A 17,029-nucleotide genomic window follows, 5' to 3' on the forward strand; every position below is an offset into this window, starting at 1 on the left:
TGTTGTCCAGTTTGTTCACTTAAAGCAAGCTAGGACCATAGTTACAAGATCATATTGGAACACTAAATTAATGCCTATATATAGAGAATGGGGTCTTTTATAACTTGATCCATTTGGTAACCTTACTTTAACCACAGGTGATCAAGTACCATTGGATGCCCTTGGTACCACCCACAAGTCTAGAGGGCTGCTGGAGATGATCCATTACCTTGTCTGGAGCTGCAAGATCTGGTTCCGCTATGTAGCAGCACAAGAACAGTGAGAAAACAACATGATAGAATACTTCTACTCACATCAAACCTCACATTGAGTGGCCATAAGTTGTTTCCAAGGTTCACAACCTTCACCCAGCATCATAACTACACCACTTTTAATGGCGTCAGACAAGCTGGGCCCAATGATGACCTTACAGAAAATCAATTTGCAAGCTACTGCCAAGGGTCATAGGAAAGGACCATATGGCCTCCTGTTTAAGATAGCACTTTGACATATAAACGGAGGAGTGTAGTTGAGTGACCTTTGTGCATGTGGATCCATTTTTAAGCCCACTAACCTAGTTCCTCATTTGACTCAATTTGCTCGCAAAGAAAAGCACCAGAGAATTATCGATGATAGTGTATCATACGCTCCAGTACAACTACCACGCTAAGCCTCACAAACAGACTTGGCTTACATTAATAACACACATTCTTAAAAACTTGGAACCCAAGTGGCCAGCAAAACCAGACATTTCTCTCTCATTTGTCCTCCATCTATAGCATCTGAAAATGCATGGAAAATGTTTAAGACAATACCACTTTTAATTATTGCTTGGAACTGGTCTAGGTAGGTGCTCAGGAGTGAAGGTTATCTTTAAAGCATAGTGAGTTCATCTCAGCAACCAGGTTAGGGGGAAAAGAAGAGGGGAGAGTGACACCGAGCTGAGCAAAAGGTAGGCTCTGTCTGTTTTTGGGTGCCTGGAACTCTGGTATTGTTTTGTTTCTGCCAGAAAGTATAGGAAAGTAAATGCTTCCACTGCTGACAATCTGGGAGCAGCCAAGAGAATTTTATGTTTCGTTGGCTGGGACTGATCATCAACAGCTGACTGCTTTAACCTTCACAATAAAAACTGACTCCAAGGATAGAACTGTCTGGACAGAAGAGGATAAGAATACTTCTCTGTCTGCTTCCCTGAGTTATCTCTGTCTGTTAGAACACTGAGGAGGGTTGTCTTCAGGTTTTTCATTAAATCTCTTGGCCCAGGACCATTCACGAGGTCTGAGGCTGCAGAATGTCCTGAGAACAAAGTAATTTGGTGCTTACTGCAGCGATATCCAGAGGACCAGTTGAAACTGGACATTTCTTTAGGAAGCCTCTTGAAACTTAAAACCATCACAGTGGCCTGAACAATAAATCAGTTTGGTACAAGAACATTTTATATCAAGTTGGAACTTAGAAAATGTTGATATTTTCAAGACTGTGGCCATAAGTCAAACCTACCTAAGCAAGGCCTGAGCCCTCCAGCTGTGTGGTTGTAGGGGTACACCATATGCATCTTCTGTTGGAGGAGTTTGACTGCTGTCCGCTCCCTGGGTTTTAGAGGTCTGACAGTGTGGCAGTGATACATACCTTATTAGCAGGACAGGCCTTTTTTACCTATCAGCCTCCCATGTTTTAAATTTGGACTGCTAGTTTTTTGCAACAAGGTCTTTTGCCCATACATGTGGGACATGTATGCTGCATTGGTCTGCCTTCTTGGTGTGGAAGATGAATAAGGAATATATTGGACATATGCAAATATAGCCATACTGTGTACAATTTTGTGCTGCTACAGACTAGTGACATCTAAGATGGAGGGTTACAGAGAGCATAGACAGCAGATGTAAATTGGAAGACTCTGCCAGGACATTTCATGGGTCAGTTGCAGTGAGTCATACTAAGGAATATTAAGGATAGGAGACAGACATCACCTTTGAAGCTTTGAAGCTTTTCCAGGCCCTATCCAGACCTATTGTTCTCTCGAAGTACTATCCTCCACAATGGGTAATTAAGTGGGGCAGCCTCCCTTACCTATGTACCCTTAATTGGTGCTCCTGCAGACTGGAGACTTGGAGCATTCCCTTACTTACTTCTCACACTTGTGAAAAAGACCATGCGGGACTGGTCTGTGTAAAAATACCAAAGGACTAGAACTAGTCAAAGAACTAAACTGTTGGAATACAGGAGGACAGTCTGAATTTTATGTTCAAAGATGAGATGGAAACATGCAGTCAGTGTGCTGTGATTTTCTAACCAGAATCCTTGGTTCACCACCGGTGGGGACCAGGAAATCCCAGAGAGCTTCAGGTTTGAAGTAACTACTCCTAGCTCCCGTTGCAAAGTTTAGGAGCAGCAACCTGGATAAACTCGGCTACTCTGCCAGGAGGGGCTACCTGAACCCTTCTTTGAGGGAGGGAACTGACTGATTCAAGATGTTGCAAGTGCCTTTACACAAAGAAAGTGATGCTCTGAAGGACAGTTGGCCGAGAAGGAGAGCAAAGCAAACACAAGGAGATGATTGAAGGAGCGCTGAAACTTTTTAGACACTCACCCCCAGTCACAGATCTGGGCTGAATCAATCATCATTCTTTAGCTCACTTCGCCACCCCTCTTGTCAGTTCGCTTGGCAGTTCGGACTGGACTGTTCCCATGAGGCACAGGGTCAAGTCTGATTTGCATATAGCTGGATCTGAACTGGGGTGGTGAAGTGAGCTAAAGTACGATGATGGATTTAACCCAGATCTGTGACTGGGGTGAGTGTCTGAAAGGTTTCAGCGATCCGTCCATTGTCTCTTTGTGTTTACTAGTGTAAGAAAATGCCAACTCTCTAAAAGTGGAATTTTTAGAATTGCGACCTAAAATCTGACTTCCCAATTAAAGAACATTTTGAATTACAATTAAATTGAGTCCAAACATGATATTTCCCCCAGCTCCCAATCAAAAGTTAACACTTAAATGTAATAAGGTAACCAAAAGGTGTCCAATGTGAGGGATAGGCCTTACAATAGTGAAAAACACATTTGGGAGTTTTTCACTACCAGGACATGTAAACTTAAACCCAACTTTCCTATTTTTTTTAATACAAAGCACCTTGTCCTATGGGCCAAAAGGGCCTACCATACGGGTGACTTATATGTATTAAAAAGGTAAGTTTAGACCTGGCATAAGGTCTATTTTGCCAGGTCGAATTGTCAGTTTTAAAATTGTACTTCAGGCTGCAATGGCAGACACTATGGAAGTTGACATATCATTATTTAAGTTCATGCGCACGCTGCGTTTACGACATTTTTTTGACAATGTGGTTACTAATGGACCAAGTCAACAAACAGATGAAAATGTAAAATTCAAGCCCAAAAGCACTTTTCTAGCGCCTGTCTTGCATAAAATGCTAGACACATTTGAGATAATGGTTAAAAAAGATATACAAGCTTTGAATTTGAACAAAAATAGACATTAGAATTTGACTAAATATGACAGAACTACCATCAAAGCAATAGCCAATAACCCTGAAATAACCATCCAGCCAGCTGATAAGGGGGGTGCCATAGTTCTAATGGATACTGCATTTTATCAACAAAAAGTCAATTCACATATCATGGATCCCGATATATATTTACCATTACCAACTGACCCCACTGTGGAATTGTTAGGACTTCTGGAAAACATTTAAAAAAATGCATTGGATATGGAATGGATTGATGTACCAACTAAATTATATCTTACAACTGCAAACCCGCGTAGACCACACCTGTACATGATACTTAAGATTCACAAAAACCTTCAAGATCCACCATTCAGACCGATTGTTTCTTGTTGCGGCTCACTGTTTGATCCTATTGGAAGATACCTTTACCATTACTTGCAAAAATGTGTACAAAATTGGATGTCATATGTCAAAGACACGACAGATTTTCTAATTAAACTAGAAAATATACAATCTGACATACAAACCTCCTGGCTACTCTGTACTATCGACGTAGTGGCCCTTTACACGTCGATACCACATATGGCAGGACTAGAAGCAGTTGAGTGGGCATTGCTACAACTTGAAGACATAAACGCTGAAAAGGTATTCCTTTTACAACTATTGCATTTCTGCCTGCACCACAGCTATTTCAAATTGGATGATCAATTCTACCTTCAACTTTCAGGAACCTTCATGGGTTTTTCGGGGGCTCCTGCGTATGCCAATATTTTTATGGCTCAATTCAAACCTCAGCATATAATGAATAACCAGTCTTGGTGGTCCCACATCAGACTATATTGTCGATTCATAGACGATATTTTCCTGATTTGGATGGATTCTCATGAATCACTAGAAAACATGATACTGACCATCAATTCTTTCAACCCCAGAATTCAAGTTACCTACAAAATTCACGACAATACAATTGAATACCTTGATGTGACAATCACCAAACAATTTGATGACATACGGTTAGAAACACAAATCTATACAAAACCTACGGATCGTAATAATGCTTTAGACCACTCAAGTTTTCATCCTAAAAGGCTCATCAGAAACTTACTGTATTCTCAGTTCATCAGAATTAAGCGTATCTGCTCTAACCCTCAAGTGTGCACAGACAAGATAGTAGAATACAAACAAAGGTATAAACAAAGAGGATACCCGGAAAAAATTCTACAAGAATGCCTACAGAGAGCAGCTAACAAAGAGCACAAGGAATTATTGACCTTAAACCCAGTGAAAAAAACTAACAACATCGTATTTGTATCAAAATACACGACAAGTTCCTCAGCTATTAAAAGAATAATCAACATGAGATGGGAACTACTGGCTAATGAACCAGATTTCAACAATATATTTCAAGAACCTCCATTACATGCTTATACCAGAGGGAAAAACTTGCGAGAATTACTGGCTCACACTAATGACTATGATACTCCTACATCACCTAAGGGTACCCTCAAATGTTTCAATTGCACACATTGCAATAATGTTATTCCAGGAAACATCTTGACACATCCTACCACAGGCAAAGCAATACCTTTGAAGCATACGAGCGATTGCAATACCAGTAAATGTGATATATGGAATAAAATGCCCGTGTGGCAGGACCTACATTGGTAAAACAGAACGGAAAATCAAAATCAGACTCACGGAACATAAAAGTCGTATAAGAACCAAGAATCTTAATTCAGCACTGGAGGCACATTGGGTAGAAGCAAATCATTCTATCTCTCAACTTAGGTTTCAGATCATAGAACGGGTTAAGATCCAACTAGGAATAGATAATAACATTAAACTGCTTCAACGAGAAGTGTATTGGATCAAGACTTTGGACACCATGATCCCGAAAGGAATGAACGACAGATTAGATATGTCATGCTTTATATAAGATTCAAACATGGATGGCTAACATAGAATTAACCGGCTTAATAACTCACAATAAAGGGTACATACAGATCTAATTAATAACACATCGAAAAGGTACTTGATTATTACTAGTAACACCATCTTATAGAAACTATTGTTTTCTATTGAACTGCACACCATACTGAGCACGTTTTAACCCACAGAATAATTATATAGCAGGGCAATCACTCTTTACATCTTCACTCATCAATAACACTATACATTAGAACACAGGAAGCATGTTACCGCCTTGACGGGCATTCGTAGTGGCCATATAGATTTAGAGCATTGAGTACCATGTAGTGTAGTCTAGACTCGCGGTAAAGTGACAATTCCTGTGGAAATATTTAATTCATTCATCCCGGCTTATACTACTGCATCATGATATGAGTTACTCTAAAGTTAACATCTTTTAACTAAGTATCGCGTCTGATTTATTATTAGAGATATCCCACAATACTCCTAAGCGCCCCAGTTTTAGGACTTCTAGTGTATTTTCGCGTGTTTTCATTTCATCTCTTCTCTTTCTTCATTTGTTTCCGTTTTACATTTTAAATGGTAGCAAGGATCAGCAAATAATTCAGTACAAGGGGTCCATGTTATCATGGCACTCAAGGAATAGGCGTTTTATAACTAGTACATTCAATTTAGTCCATTGTCTCTGTTTATGAATATCAGCGAACTCGCATGGTTGAAAACGCGAGCACTCGGAGTGATTTTCGCCAACCTTTCACACGGAGATTATTCGTTTAGCATTATGACCATTTCTTCAGGTAAGAAATATAGCCAGAGAAGATAATTAATATATTATTGCGTGACGCTACATTTCACGCTACACATGACGTTAGGGGAGCCATTTGATCAGTATTTCTTTCTCGTTTCGTTTTTCAGATATACGTTATAGTGGGTGCCTTAAAGGTAAGGACACTTGCTAAACACGTATGTGGGCGGACCGCCTACTTGCGAAAACGGTAGACTTCAATGTCCTAAACTTCTGATATATATTGACGCTTCTGTTTCTGATGATTTATGTTACAGACCGCTTATAAGACAAACACTAGAGAGATAAGAATTAGCAATGGAAGTGCATTCTTTCTGATTGTCGGTTTGTTTGTTTCAGCAAGAGCACCAATTGGTGGTTGTTGCATCTCAAGTGACATTTGGCTTCTTTCAGTTTTTATCCATTAGGAAAGCTGGTTTCTCATAGTTAAGATTACCAACTGAAGGTATGAATTTTTCCACACATAGACACTTTCCATTGTTACCTTTACACCTATTAATTTAACCAATCATGAAACCTTATAAAACAAGAATATTGTGTTTTTGAGCCTCCATATGGACCCACACTGATAGTGTATTATTTATTTATTTTCATTTCAGAATTTCCCCTGAGGAAGGAACTATTAAGTTCCGAAATGCATTGGGCATAAACCACTCAACAATGTATATTTTTGTACATGTATAAATTTGTTTGAAATCAACATCCATGAGTAATAGATGTATCATGTGAAAAAAAAATCTTTTTTGAAAAATGTTTTGTGTATCAGTACAGAAGTATATGTACTTTTTTAATTGAAATTGAATTACTAAGAATAAAAATGAACATTTGTGAAATTATGTTTATATACCGGTGTATATACACCAGGTGAATTGTGCGCAGCAAACACAAGCTCTCAAACTTGTTACTAACTTGGTCTCTCATAGCATCAGTTGACAACTATTGCTTGCTGCCGCACCACATTAAGTGTGAATATTTTGATGAACTTCAGGAGTGCACCCCCTACTCCATAACTACTACAAAAGGTTTATTTTGCCAGGTCGAATTGTCAGTTTTAAAATTGTACTTCAGGCTGCAATGGCAGACCTGAGACATGTTTTAAAGTGCTACTTAAGTGGGAGGCACAAGGCAAGGAGTGCTGGAGGCCTTCTGGTATCATTTAATTTTACAGACCTTGGGTACCAGTAGTAGCATATACTAGGGAAGTATATTAAATTAAATATGCCTATTAGGTGTGTCCACTTGTTCCATGTTTTAGGAAGGAAGGACAGCACTTTAGCACAGTTTAAGCAGTGATAAAGTGCACAGAATCTAAATGCCAACAAAAACGAAATTCAGAATACAGGAGTGAAGGCAAAGGTTTAGGGAAAGACCACACCAAGGATGACTGGTCTAACATCTAGTTTACAAATTCCCTCAGTCACGGGGAATGTTCTTTCCTTCCTTTCAGCATTTCCTTCTGATGTTGTTTCATTCACTGTCAATATTCCAAGAGTTGAGACTGCTATGGAGAGTATCAAGTAATACAACTTCTCTAGTAAGCTTTGCTACATTGTCCATTGTTGTGACTGACATCGTTTTGTCTGTGGCTTTTTGAAGATTCAGTTTTTTCAATGGTCTACCTTGTGACTAATGTTGATAGGTATTTGTAATTAATGGGGAATAACAGTAAATATGTACTGTATCTTAGGCGAGCAATTGATAAACCATTTGCAGACACCTCTGGGAACATTGGCTGTAGAGCCATTTTGGGGCCACCGTAGTGTGATATTAGATAACCAGACAAATAGGAGAAGAGAAAACAGGACAATAGCCTTAGGATCTCTACTCTATTTTCGTGGGAGGGACTCTCTTTCCATAGGTGCAAGGCCAACAGATGGATTGCTCTCTCTACTCGTATAATGCCCTGTTTACTAATATTCTTGCTTGATTTCCAGACATATTTAAATGACCTACTCTGTAAGAATCACATTTCTCTATTATCAATTCTCAGTTGCCCATTGCAATGGAAATTCTGGGTTCAGCTCATTGTTGCCCTATCTCGTCTTACCTGAAAGGAGTTGAGAAACAGGGTGACAAAGACTTTGATGTAGCGCAGTATACCCGTTGTCTGCTCATCTGTAGCAAAGATGAAAACCACTTCATGGATCCCGAAGAGAGGTATGAGCGTCAAAGTCGCCTTTGCCAGCCTGAGAGAGAAGAAACAACATCCTGTTACTGAGCTGGAGAGCTGGAATCCACACTGTTGGGGGTCTCATAACATACTATGTTTGCATTAATGAAGCAATGTTTGAGGACTGCAAACATCTTACTTGTTACTACCTCCTTACTTCTTTGACAATTTGTTATTAGGGTCAAAGACAGAAGCTGGCAATGGTGGGAGAGTTCAAGGAATACAAGTGGCAAACAATTATTATTACATACACTTGAATTCTTTATTTTCTTTTTTAAAGGTGATTTCTTATGCCAGAACATTCATATAGTGAGAAATGTCCATCGCTACCTGTTTGTAATATACTAGTACAAATGAGTAGTAATGTTCTCTCACCCATAGAAGACGTAATGCCTGTAACATCTTCAGGCTGCTGCATCACTTTACTTGAAGAGGTACCAGTACTCTGACAAGTGCCTGGCCGCCTGTGCTTTCAGCTTTGACTCTAATTTATGAAAAGAGAATACTGCAATCCAGTGGCAGAACTAGGCTCTGACATGCCTGTATTTTTTGTTGTTGCAGTTCTATCAAAAACATCCAGAGAAGCACTCTTGAAGCTGCTTCCCAGTGCACACAGTCAGTCCTAACACTAAAGGCCTGGGGTTAGACTTCACAAGAAAGACAGTTAAGCAATGAAGTGCTTTCTCCTTTATTAGGACTTAAGGGGCCCGATTTAGAGTTTGGTGGACAGGGTACTCTATCACAAATGCGGTAATATATCATGCCCACCACATACATCAGTGCCAACAGTGTAAGCTGTAGTTTTGTGAAGCAGAGCACATTTTAGGAGTTTACAAATTTTAACAGGCACAGCTGGTGCAGGTAAGAGCGGTGGAGTGATGGGGAGGGACGGGGAGGAGTTGACAGACGATGGAGTTGGGAAAATAAAAGAAGAAAAAAAAACACTTACCTTGCAGTGATGCGGTGATCGCAAGGTAAGTGGTTTTATTTACCCTATGCTGTCATCTGTCGACTTACCCCTCCCCACTGCCTCACTGCTCTTACCTGCACCAGGTGCGCCTGAGCTTTAATTTGAAACCACAATGTCACTTTAGCAGTATTTTATTCAGAAAACGTCTTAGCTTTTGTCCTATGTGAATGCCATGCAGTTGTGCAGTTTCTGAACAATACACCATAAAAAAAACTTTTCAAAGATCACAGTCTTTGATGTGTGAATATAGGCACTCATAAAGCTGCCACCTTATGATGTTTTTTTTCATAAAACATAACAAGAAGCATTAAAAGATGACCACCAATACATGTGTAAGCATACTCACCTGCGTTTTGCAATCTTTGAATGGTTTTCAAATATTTTTTTGCATTTCTAAAAAAAGAAATCACATCTAAAGATTGCCACACACAGCAGTGCCCACATGATTGTAGAAGGTAGCACCTCAGTAACAGTGTGTGAGGAGCTGCCAAGAAATTGCAAATGTAGAAAAAAGCGAAAATGTTTGTAAAAGGAAAAATTCATGTTTCATCTAAATAGAAAAAAAACATTGACCCACAAGCTCTGGCACTGAAGGAGATTATTTTTTAGGGGGAAGTGCGCACAGCTCACAAGAAAAATTCTGCCTCTCGCAGGGAGAGCAGCTAAGAGAGAGGATGTGATGTAACTGCAGTAGCTGCCAACTTTGTAACTGGGGAACCAGACTCAAGTCTCTGTATCAGCTCAACATCCTGTGATTCTGGGTAAATCACTTAGGCCCAGATTTATCAAAATTTGATGCGGAGCAACGCAGTAAGACAACGTGCTTCAGTGTGCTGCATCAACTGGAGAGGGCAGGAAAGTGCCATAGGTCTCAAGATATGGTGCATTCCTGCTTTCTCCTGTGCTGAAGTTCTGAGTACAGCCCACTGCCAATGTGCAGGAAGGAACACCTTCCTGCACAAAAACAATTCTTGGAGGTGTTTTCCTCTTTCTAAGTGTGCTGCACCAATGCAGCTCACTTAGAAAGAGGAAAGAATGAGGACAAATGTAGATATTTCTCCTCATTGTGCCTCCATCGGTAAGTCGTAGCATTTTGACACATTCCCTGGTTTACCTGTCTGGTAAATCTGGGATTACTCCAAATTAGATGGGTGAAAATGTGGGAACACCCTCTCCCCCCCATGTAACAACTTTCTGGCACAGGGTAATGCAAGGGAGCGAAATGCACTACCTTACGTTACTACAGATTTACGAAGCAACACATAAATCTGACTTAAGGATTGTGTTGCCCGTGCGCCACCCACAATCCATAATCCTAATGTGCCCAATTAAAAAAATGAATGTGTCCTTGTATAATGTAACAGGTGTTTAAGTAAAGCACTTGAACATCTTAGGGTGGTGTTCCCGCTATTTGTGAAAATAAATGGCCAACTTAGGATGGCCCATTGCTCTGTGCTGTTTACTCTAGTGGGCGGAAGCAAAATATGAATGTCAGTTTAGCACTTTCTAAAATTTCCTATGTAAATATATGTATTATATATGATTTTTTTTAAGCAACAGTGTGGTGAGACAGCGGCTGTCTCAAAGAGCATACCATAAAAAAAAGTCTATGTAGTAAAGTCCCTGACTTATTTGGGTGTAAATCTGAACATCTCTTTTTGTTGCAATGGAGGATAAAGATTCTAATGGAACTGACAATGTCCAGAAACGACTTCTTCATGATGTTTACTCTCCTCCTCATTTCTTTTACTCTCGTCCTATTTTTCGCCCCACCCCCATCGCCCCCCTCATTCACTCCCCACTCTCATCCACCAAGCTCCCGTGGACAAATCAGAATGAAAGCTGACCCTCAGCTGAATCCCCTAATCGGGTGGCATGTTTGGTGAAGGTCCGTCAAACAGACCAAAGTTTATTAGCAATGCAAAAAAAAATCCAGGGTAAGTAAAAAGTAGCAGTAACTACAAAGTTGCTACGAATATATATTTTCAAAATGTTTTTGATTTACTGAAAAAAATAATTTTGCCCCTCACATATATTACTTGTGAGAAATACACAAGAAAATCACCATTAATCCCCTATCCATATATGTGTAATATATCACAGACAATGTGGGAGCGAATATTTTCAGTTCGTTATTTTTTCTGGGTGTGCCTATAAAGGGGGGCGGGGACCTTTATTCTGTTGCTAAAAATACATTCTTTTGGTGGCGAAAGGGTGGGCGGAGTGTGGAGCTCTTCTCCAGAGTGCGAAAGAAGTTAATTGTGTTTGAAACTTAATAAGAAAACACACATGTGTCATTGCTTACCTAAATGAACAGTACACCAAACTGGAGCTGTCCATTCAACCACAATGTAGCAAGAGTCACATATAACAAAGCCACAAGTGGTATGACTTTAAACAATGTGGGGCCGCTTCACAGAACTAATCTGAGATAAAATCCTAAACTTACTACTTTAGGTATTCACAGAAGGCATTTAGTAGTAGTAAAGTTAGGACTCCTAACTTTACTACTAGTAAACTGAGACAAAATCCTAATTTTATGACTTTCGGTATTCACAAAAGGCATTTAGTAGTAGTAAAGTCAGGAGTCCTAATTTTACTACTACTAAATGCCTTCTGTGAATACCAAAAGTAGTAAGTTTAGGATTTTATCTCAGATTAGTTCTGTGATTTAGCCCCTGTTTGTTTAGAGAGGTACCAACAGTGGAACTCCCAGATTCCCACCGAGGCAGAATGAATAAAAAAAAAAAAAAAAAAACCTCTGCCAACATCCATGAGCATCATTTCAATATAGAAAAAAAATCACTCATTCTTTGTGCAAAAGTTTAAGGTGCTCAGTGCTACTGTGATCATACAGTGAAGTAAAACAGTAAGGACAGTAACCTTTTCACACAGTGAAATGAAACAGTAAGGTCCAGTCGTGTGTGTAAACGAATAGTGCACATCATTTTAAACATGCTCTGCTCTCTCCTGTCGTTAAATTGACACTGTTCACAGGTGGCTTAGGATTCATTTTTTGCCAATAACCCATATTGTTGATAATGTTTCGATCCAATAGGATACCAGGATCATCATCAGGATGAAACACATTAGTGGAGTCAGAAAGCACCAATTAACATTGAGAGGAAACCAATGAATAATAATATAGGAGGAAGGAGAGGCAAACAGCAGTGAAATCATAGATGGCAGGGGAAATCAGTTACAGTAGGAGAACTGCTAGTCAATCACATCTAAGGGTAGATATTGAAGGTGGCAGTTGATGTAACATTTGTTTGCCCATTTTTCATGAAATTGAGGTTGGTTTTGTCCCCTTTCTCTTTGGAATAGCAGGCGCATCTAATTATCCCTTCAGTATCTACTGATATGTGACAGTTTTAAATATTAAAACATTGCTTGTTGTTGGTAGAGCATTAATTTATTTTTCTTTGATTCATTCCCCATCAGTAGAAATCTAGGTGTTCCATTATTAACAAGTATCTAAAAAAACACTGTTCAAAGTTATAGCATTAGCAAATGTGTGTCCTATTGTTATTCATATGGAGAGGTCCAGGCACACCCACCTTAGCTTATAGTCAGCATAGCCCTTCTGATTGGCTCTCAGTTTCGCTAGGATCACCTTCAAAATCCTTGTAAAAATTACCAAATTGATCTGAAAAAAGAGAGTAACAAATTAAGTATTGTTAAAGTAACACAAGTGTAGTCGAGAGAGAGTGAAAGCTCCGTCGATAACTATGTTCAGTGTGAGGGGGGGGGGGGGTGCTCCAACAGATATAACTTGTGGTTAGAAGTGATGGTCTAACAGTGACACCTGGTGGCTGAGAAGGGGACTTTCACTCTTATTTTGATACTTGCACTCAATCAAGTAGATGGCTGCTGGGAGGTACAGTGACCTGCAGAGATGGCTGATGTGAGTTACATTGACATGCAGAGATGGCTGCTGAGAAGTACAGTGACCAGCAGAGATGGCTGCTGGGATGTACAGTGACCTGCAGAGATGGCTGCTGGGCAGGAGAGCTTCTGTTGCCGAGACGCATACTCGCCGTGTGTGCGGCTCTAACAGGATGGAAGTGATGCTTGACATTGCAACTGGCTGGTCGACACTGTGGCTTGTACACTGGCACCTTTTAGCAGCGGCCGAGAGTGCTTCCCAGGCGCAGAAGCATGCTTTCTGTAAGTATTGCTACAGGAGCTGTACCTGGTTGGACCATTCTGACAGGGACCCATCCTGTCTGTCAGTGTGGCTGCTCTCACACCTGCTGTTTGCAATTACTTCTCTTCATGTAATCCCTGTGGCCTTGCATAATGTTCCTAGACTGACACATTGTGGATGTTGGTGTTATTACGGCTCTTTCGATGACAGCTACTGGATATGGCCATTAGTTTTGCTTTTACGGTGACCAATTAAGTAAGGTAACTATTCTCTTTTTAGTGACACCTGCTAGCTCTGTTTTTTCAGTGACACCAGACCATTGTGAGCACTGATGTTGTACACGCTCTGAGTAGTTTTCTTTTAGTGTCCCCTCTTCACTCTGCATATTGCTTTTTTGATGATTCCTGCTTGTTGTCTGTATTTCTGTTACAGGGGTATATATGGCCGAACTAGATGTGTCTTCTCCAAATGGTACGCCATAGATCAGTGGCGGATCCTCCACTAAGGCGGAGGAGCGTCGCCCTACTGCTCGTTGAACAGTGCAAAAGAAAAACAATATGATACTAACAAAAAGTTATTATCATTTTATTTTTCTTTGTGGGACTCCGACTCCAGCCAGGTCGGGTGGGGCCTGGTTCCCCCATGTGAGCGGGAGCAGGAGTGGTTTACACTCCCTCCCTAAGTGCACATGATGGCTTAGCCGGCCCTCCGGGGTCGTCCAAACAGTCATGAGCACTTGGCATGTTCTCCATTAGGCTGTGTTGAACAGCCCAGTGGAGAACATGCCCGGTCTCCCAGACCAATCACAACGCTGCTCCTGCAGAGTCGTTATTGGCTGCAAGAGTCCGGGAGACAGGGTGCTTCCGGTGCGCTGCGAGGACTGAGGAGAGATGTGTGGCGGCGGCGAAGAAGGTAAATTAATTTTTTATTTTAGTAACATACCTCCTGCCACCCCCCCCCCCACCCCCCCACAGAGGCAGCTGCCACTGCCATGGATCAAGTTCCACTAAGGCACCCTATCCTTAAGCTGACCATGGCATGCTGCACCGCAGGATCTAAGCTTGTGGGTCAAATGGGCATAAAAGTTTTAAGGTTTGGGCAAAGTGAGAAATTGCCCAGGACACCAAACTACCATGAAGCTCCCTGGAAAAGTGATCGTTCCCTCTTTCCATCTCACCCCAGTTTATTTCTCTATCTCAAACTCTCTCCCTCTTTCTACCCATCTCAACGTCTGACTCTCTCTCTACACCCAGTGTCATTTTAAGGAGTTTGGGGCAAAAACTACACAGGCCACAATATGGCAGGTTTGTGTGACACTATTTCGGAATGTTTAACATGCATGCAAGTATGAATTAGCACAAAATCAGTAATAAAATTCAAAGTTTTCCCAACATGGGCCCTTCAAATATGTCTATTTCCGGGCCACAAAAAAACAGGGCACATATTTATGGGCCACTTGTACCGCCTGAGCATCATTTATTGTGACACTCCGGTGGCACGAATCACAAAATCATATCTATGAGGCCATGCAAAACAAAGCAAAGACAAGGCAGTGCACCATGATGCTAGGGTGCCTATGTTGTAAGCAGGATTGTTTTTTGTGCAGGAAAGGGAACTTTTCTGCACAAAAACAATCCATAGAGGCATTTTCCTCTTTCTATGTGTGCTGCAGAATAAAAAGAGTAAATAAACAAGTAGAAGTAATGATATTTCTCCTCTTTGCACCTCACCTGGAGAGGCGTATATTTTTGACACATTCATAGGTTTACCAGGTTTGGTAAATCTGGGAATGCATCATAAACCATTGAATTTGTGTGGCAACACCCATCACAAAGCCTATGGAACACCTCCCTTGCGCTGAATAATGCAACGCAGCGATTTGAGCTGCGTTGCCTTACTCCAGATTTATGAAGCCAGTCAAAGCCAGGCAATGCAGCTTTGAGTGGCTTAATAAATCTGACTTAGAGTCTTGTTTCATACATGTACCACATTGCGAGGTGCAAACGTGATGCAAGCCTCTCATAAATATGCACCATAGTGTTCAAAAAATCACTTGTCCTTCAGTTGAAAGCCATTCAGCACAGTGTTCCTGGCTTCCAGTCAACCCTAATTACACAGCACAGACTTTCTTGGTTGCTACGATCAGGTAACCACTGTCCCGTGTCATAAGACAAAATAATGGGCCCCCATGCAGAATCTGATTATGGGCCCCCGAGTCCTCCATATCTCACAGAAATGCATGCTAAATTTTCCATTAACTCCACTGGGGCAATATTTTTGTGAACAACACAATATTTATGTCGGACAGTATTCTGACATTGACATTGTTATACAACACCTTGAAAGAAGCCAGCAACTCTGACAATAATAAGCATAGAATTGTTGTAAATGCTTTAGAACTTTGTTAATTTTGTGTTGATATGGAATATGAATATGATTGTCTTTGTTCCCATTACTCAGTTCTTGTTTCATATACTACATGATGCTCACTCCTCTAGATTGTGTATGCTCTTACATGGACAGAACTTATGTATGCAGGCCTTTAGGCTTAGATCAAAAGAAAAACACTGGGCTCTGTTCATAAATGAAAACTTACACATGTAGATTTACCCATGTGTAAATGTACTCTTTCACCTAGGAATACGTTTTATACTTGTTTGCTATTTACCATTTTGGAGTGTAAAGTGTAGGTGCATACTTACATATCACCACCTACCTTTGGAGCCTCCTATAACAGGATTTATGAGTGTTAAGTTATTATTTGTAACTTTTTACTCTTTGTTGGATGTCTGAGCCACCAAGGAGGGGTTTCACTACAATAAAGTATTGGAAAATGCTTTAAAGTTTATTAAACTTAAAACTTAAAAAATATGATTTTTAAAATAATTGTAGACATTTATTTAAAATCTAAAATTAGTAAATTAAAATGTCACAGCACATTGAATTTAATATGTTTTAGATACTTATTTAAAATATATTTATTGGGTTTAAAAATAGTCTCTCCAAAAGAATATTTAAAAAAATATTATTATACAAAGCATTACATGTTTTAAAATGTATTAAGTATTAGAAATTATTATAAGTTATGAATGGGATTCATCTAAAATAATGAGAGTTAATTAACAAAATATAGAACGTTTATTCTAACTTTAATATTAAAATAACGTTATTATTAAATTTGTAATTATATAATTATTAAATAGACAGACAGACACATACATGTGCACATATATATATATGAAACCTACTGACAGTCATCAGTAGGTAGTTATAGTTAGGAGCTAGTTGCCGTAAGAAAAGCATTTTATGTTTTGCCAATAACTTTGGCGCCATTTGGCAAATCTTCATGAAAGTTTCAAAACTAGTTTGCCACTCACTTCAGCTGCATTCCTGAAAGTTTCTGGTAGATTCATTGAGCAGGGGCTGAGAAAAAGGGGGCGTCCCAGAACATTTTCCCTGTGCGATTTCCCATAGGGATTTTGAACATAACTATAGTCCGAACCACTGGAAGGAATAACAGCAAAATTGGCAGAAAGCTAGCTCTTGGTCCAGAAAGCATGCCT

General features: G+C 40.0%; 1 protein-coding gene across 1 annotated transcript in view; it reads right to left on the minus strand.

Annotated features, from left to right (window-relative positions):
• Nucleotides 1-17,029, minus strand: part of LOC146790091 (glucagon receptor-like) — a 481,117-nt gene that overhangs the window by 21,210 nt on the left and 442,878 nt on the right. The window contains exons 11-12 of the mRNA XM_085630168.1: nucleotides 12,877-12,965; nucleotides 8,224-8,362 (exon numbers count right to left, since the gene is read on the minus strand). Coding sequence (XP_085486294.1) covers nucleotides 8,224-8,362; nucleotides 12,877-12,965 — 228 coding nt within the window. The remainder of the gene's footprint in view (nucleotides 1-8,223; nucleotides 8,363-12,876; nucleotides 12,966-17,029) is intronic.

Source organism: Triturus cristatus, chromosome 10 (genome assembly GCF_964204655.1).
Source record: "Triturus cristatus chromosome 10, aTriCri1.1, whole genome shotgun sequence".
Classification (NCBI taxonomy): Eukaryota; Metazoa; Chordata; class Amphibia; order Caudata; family Salamandridae; genus Triturus; species Triturus cristatus.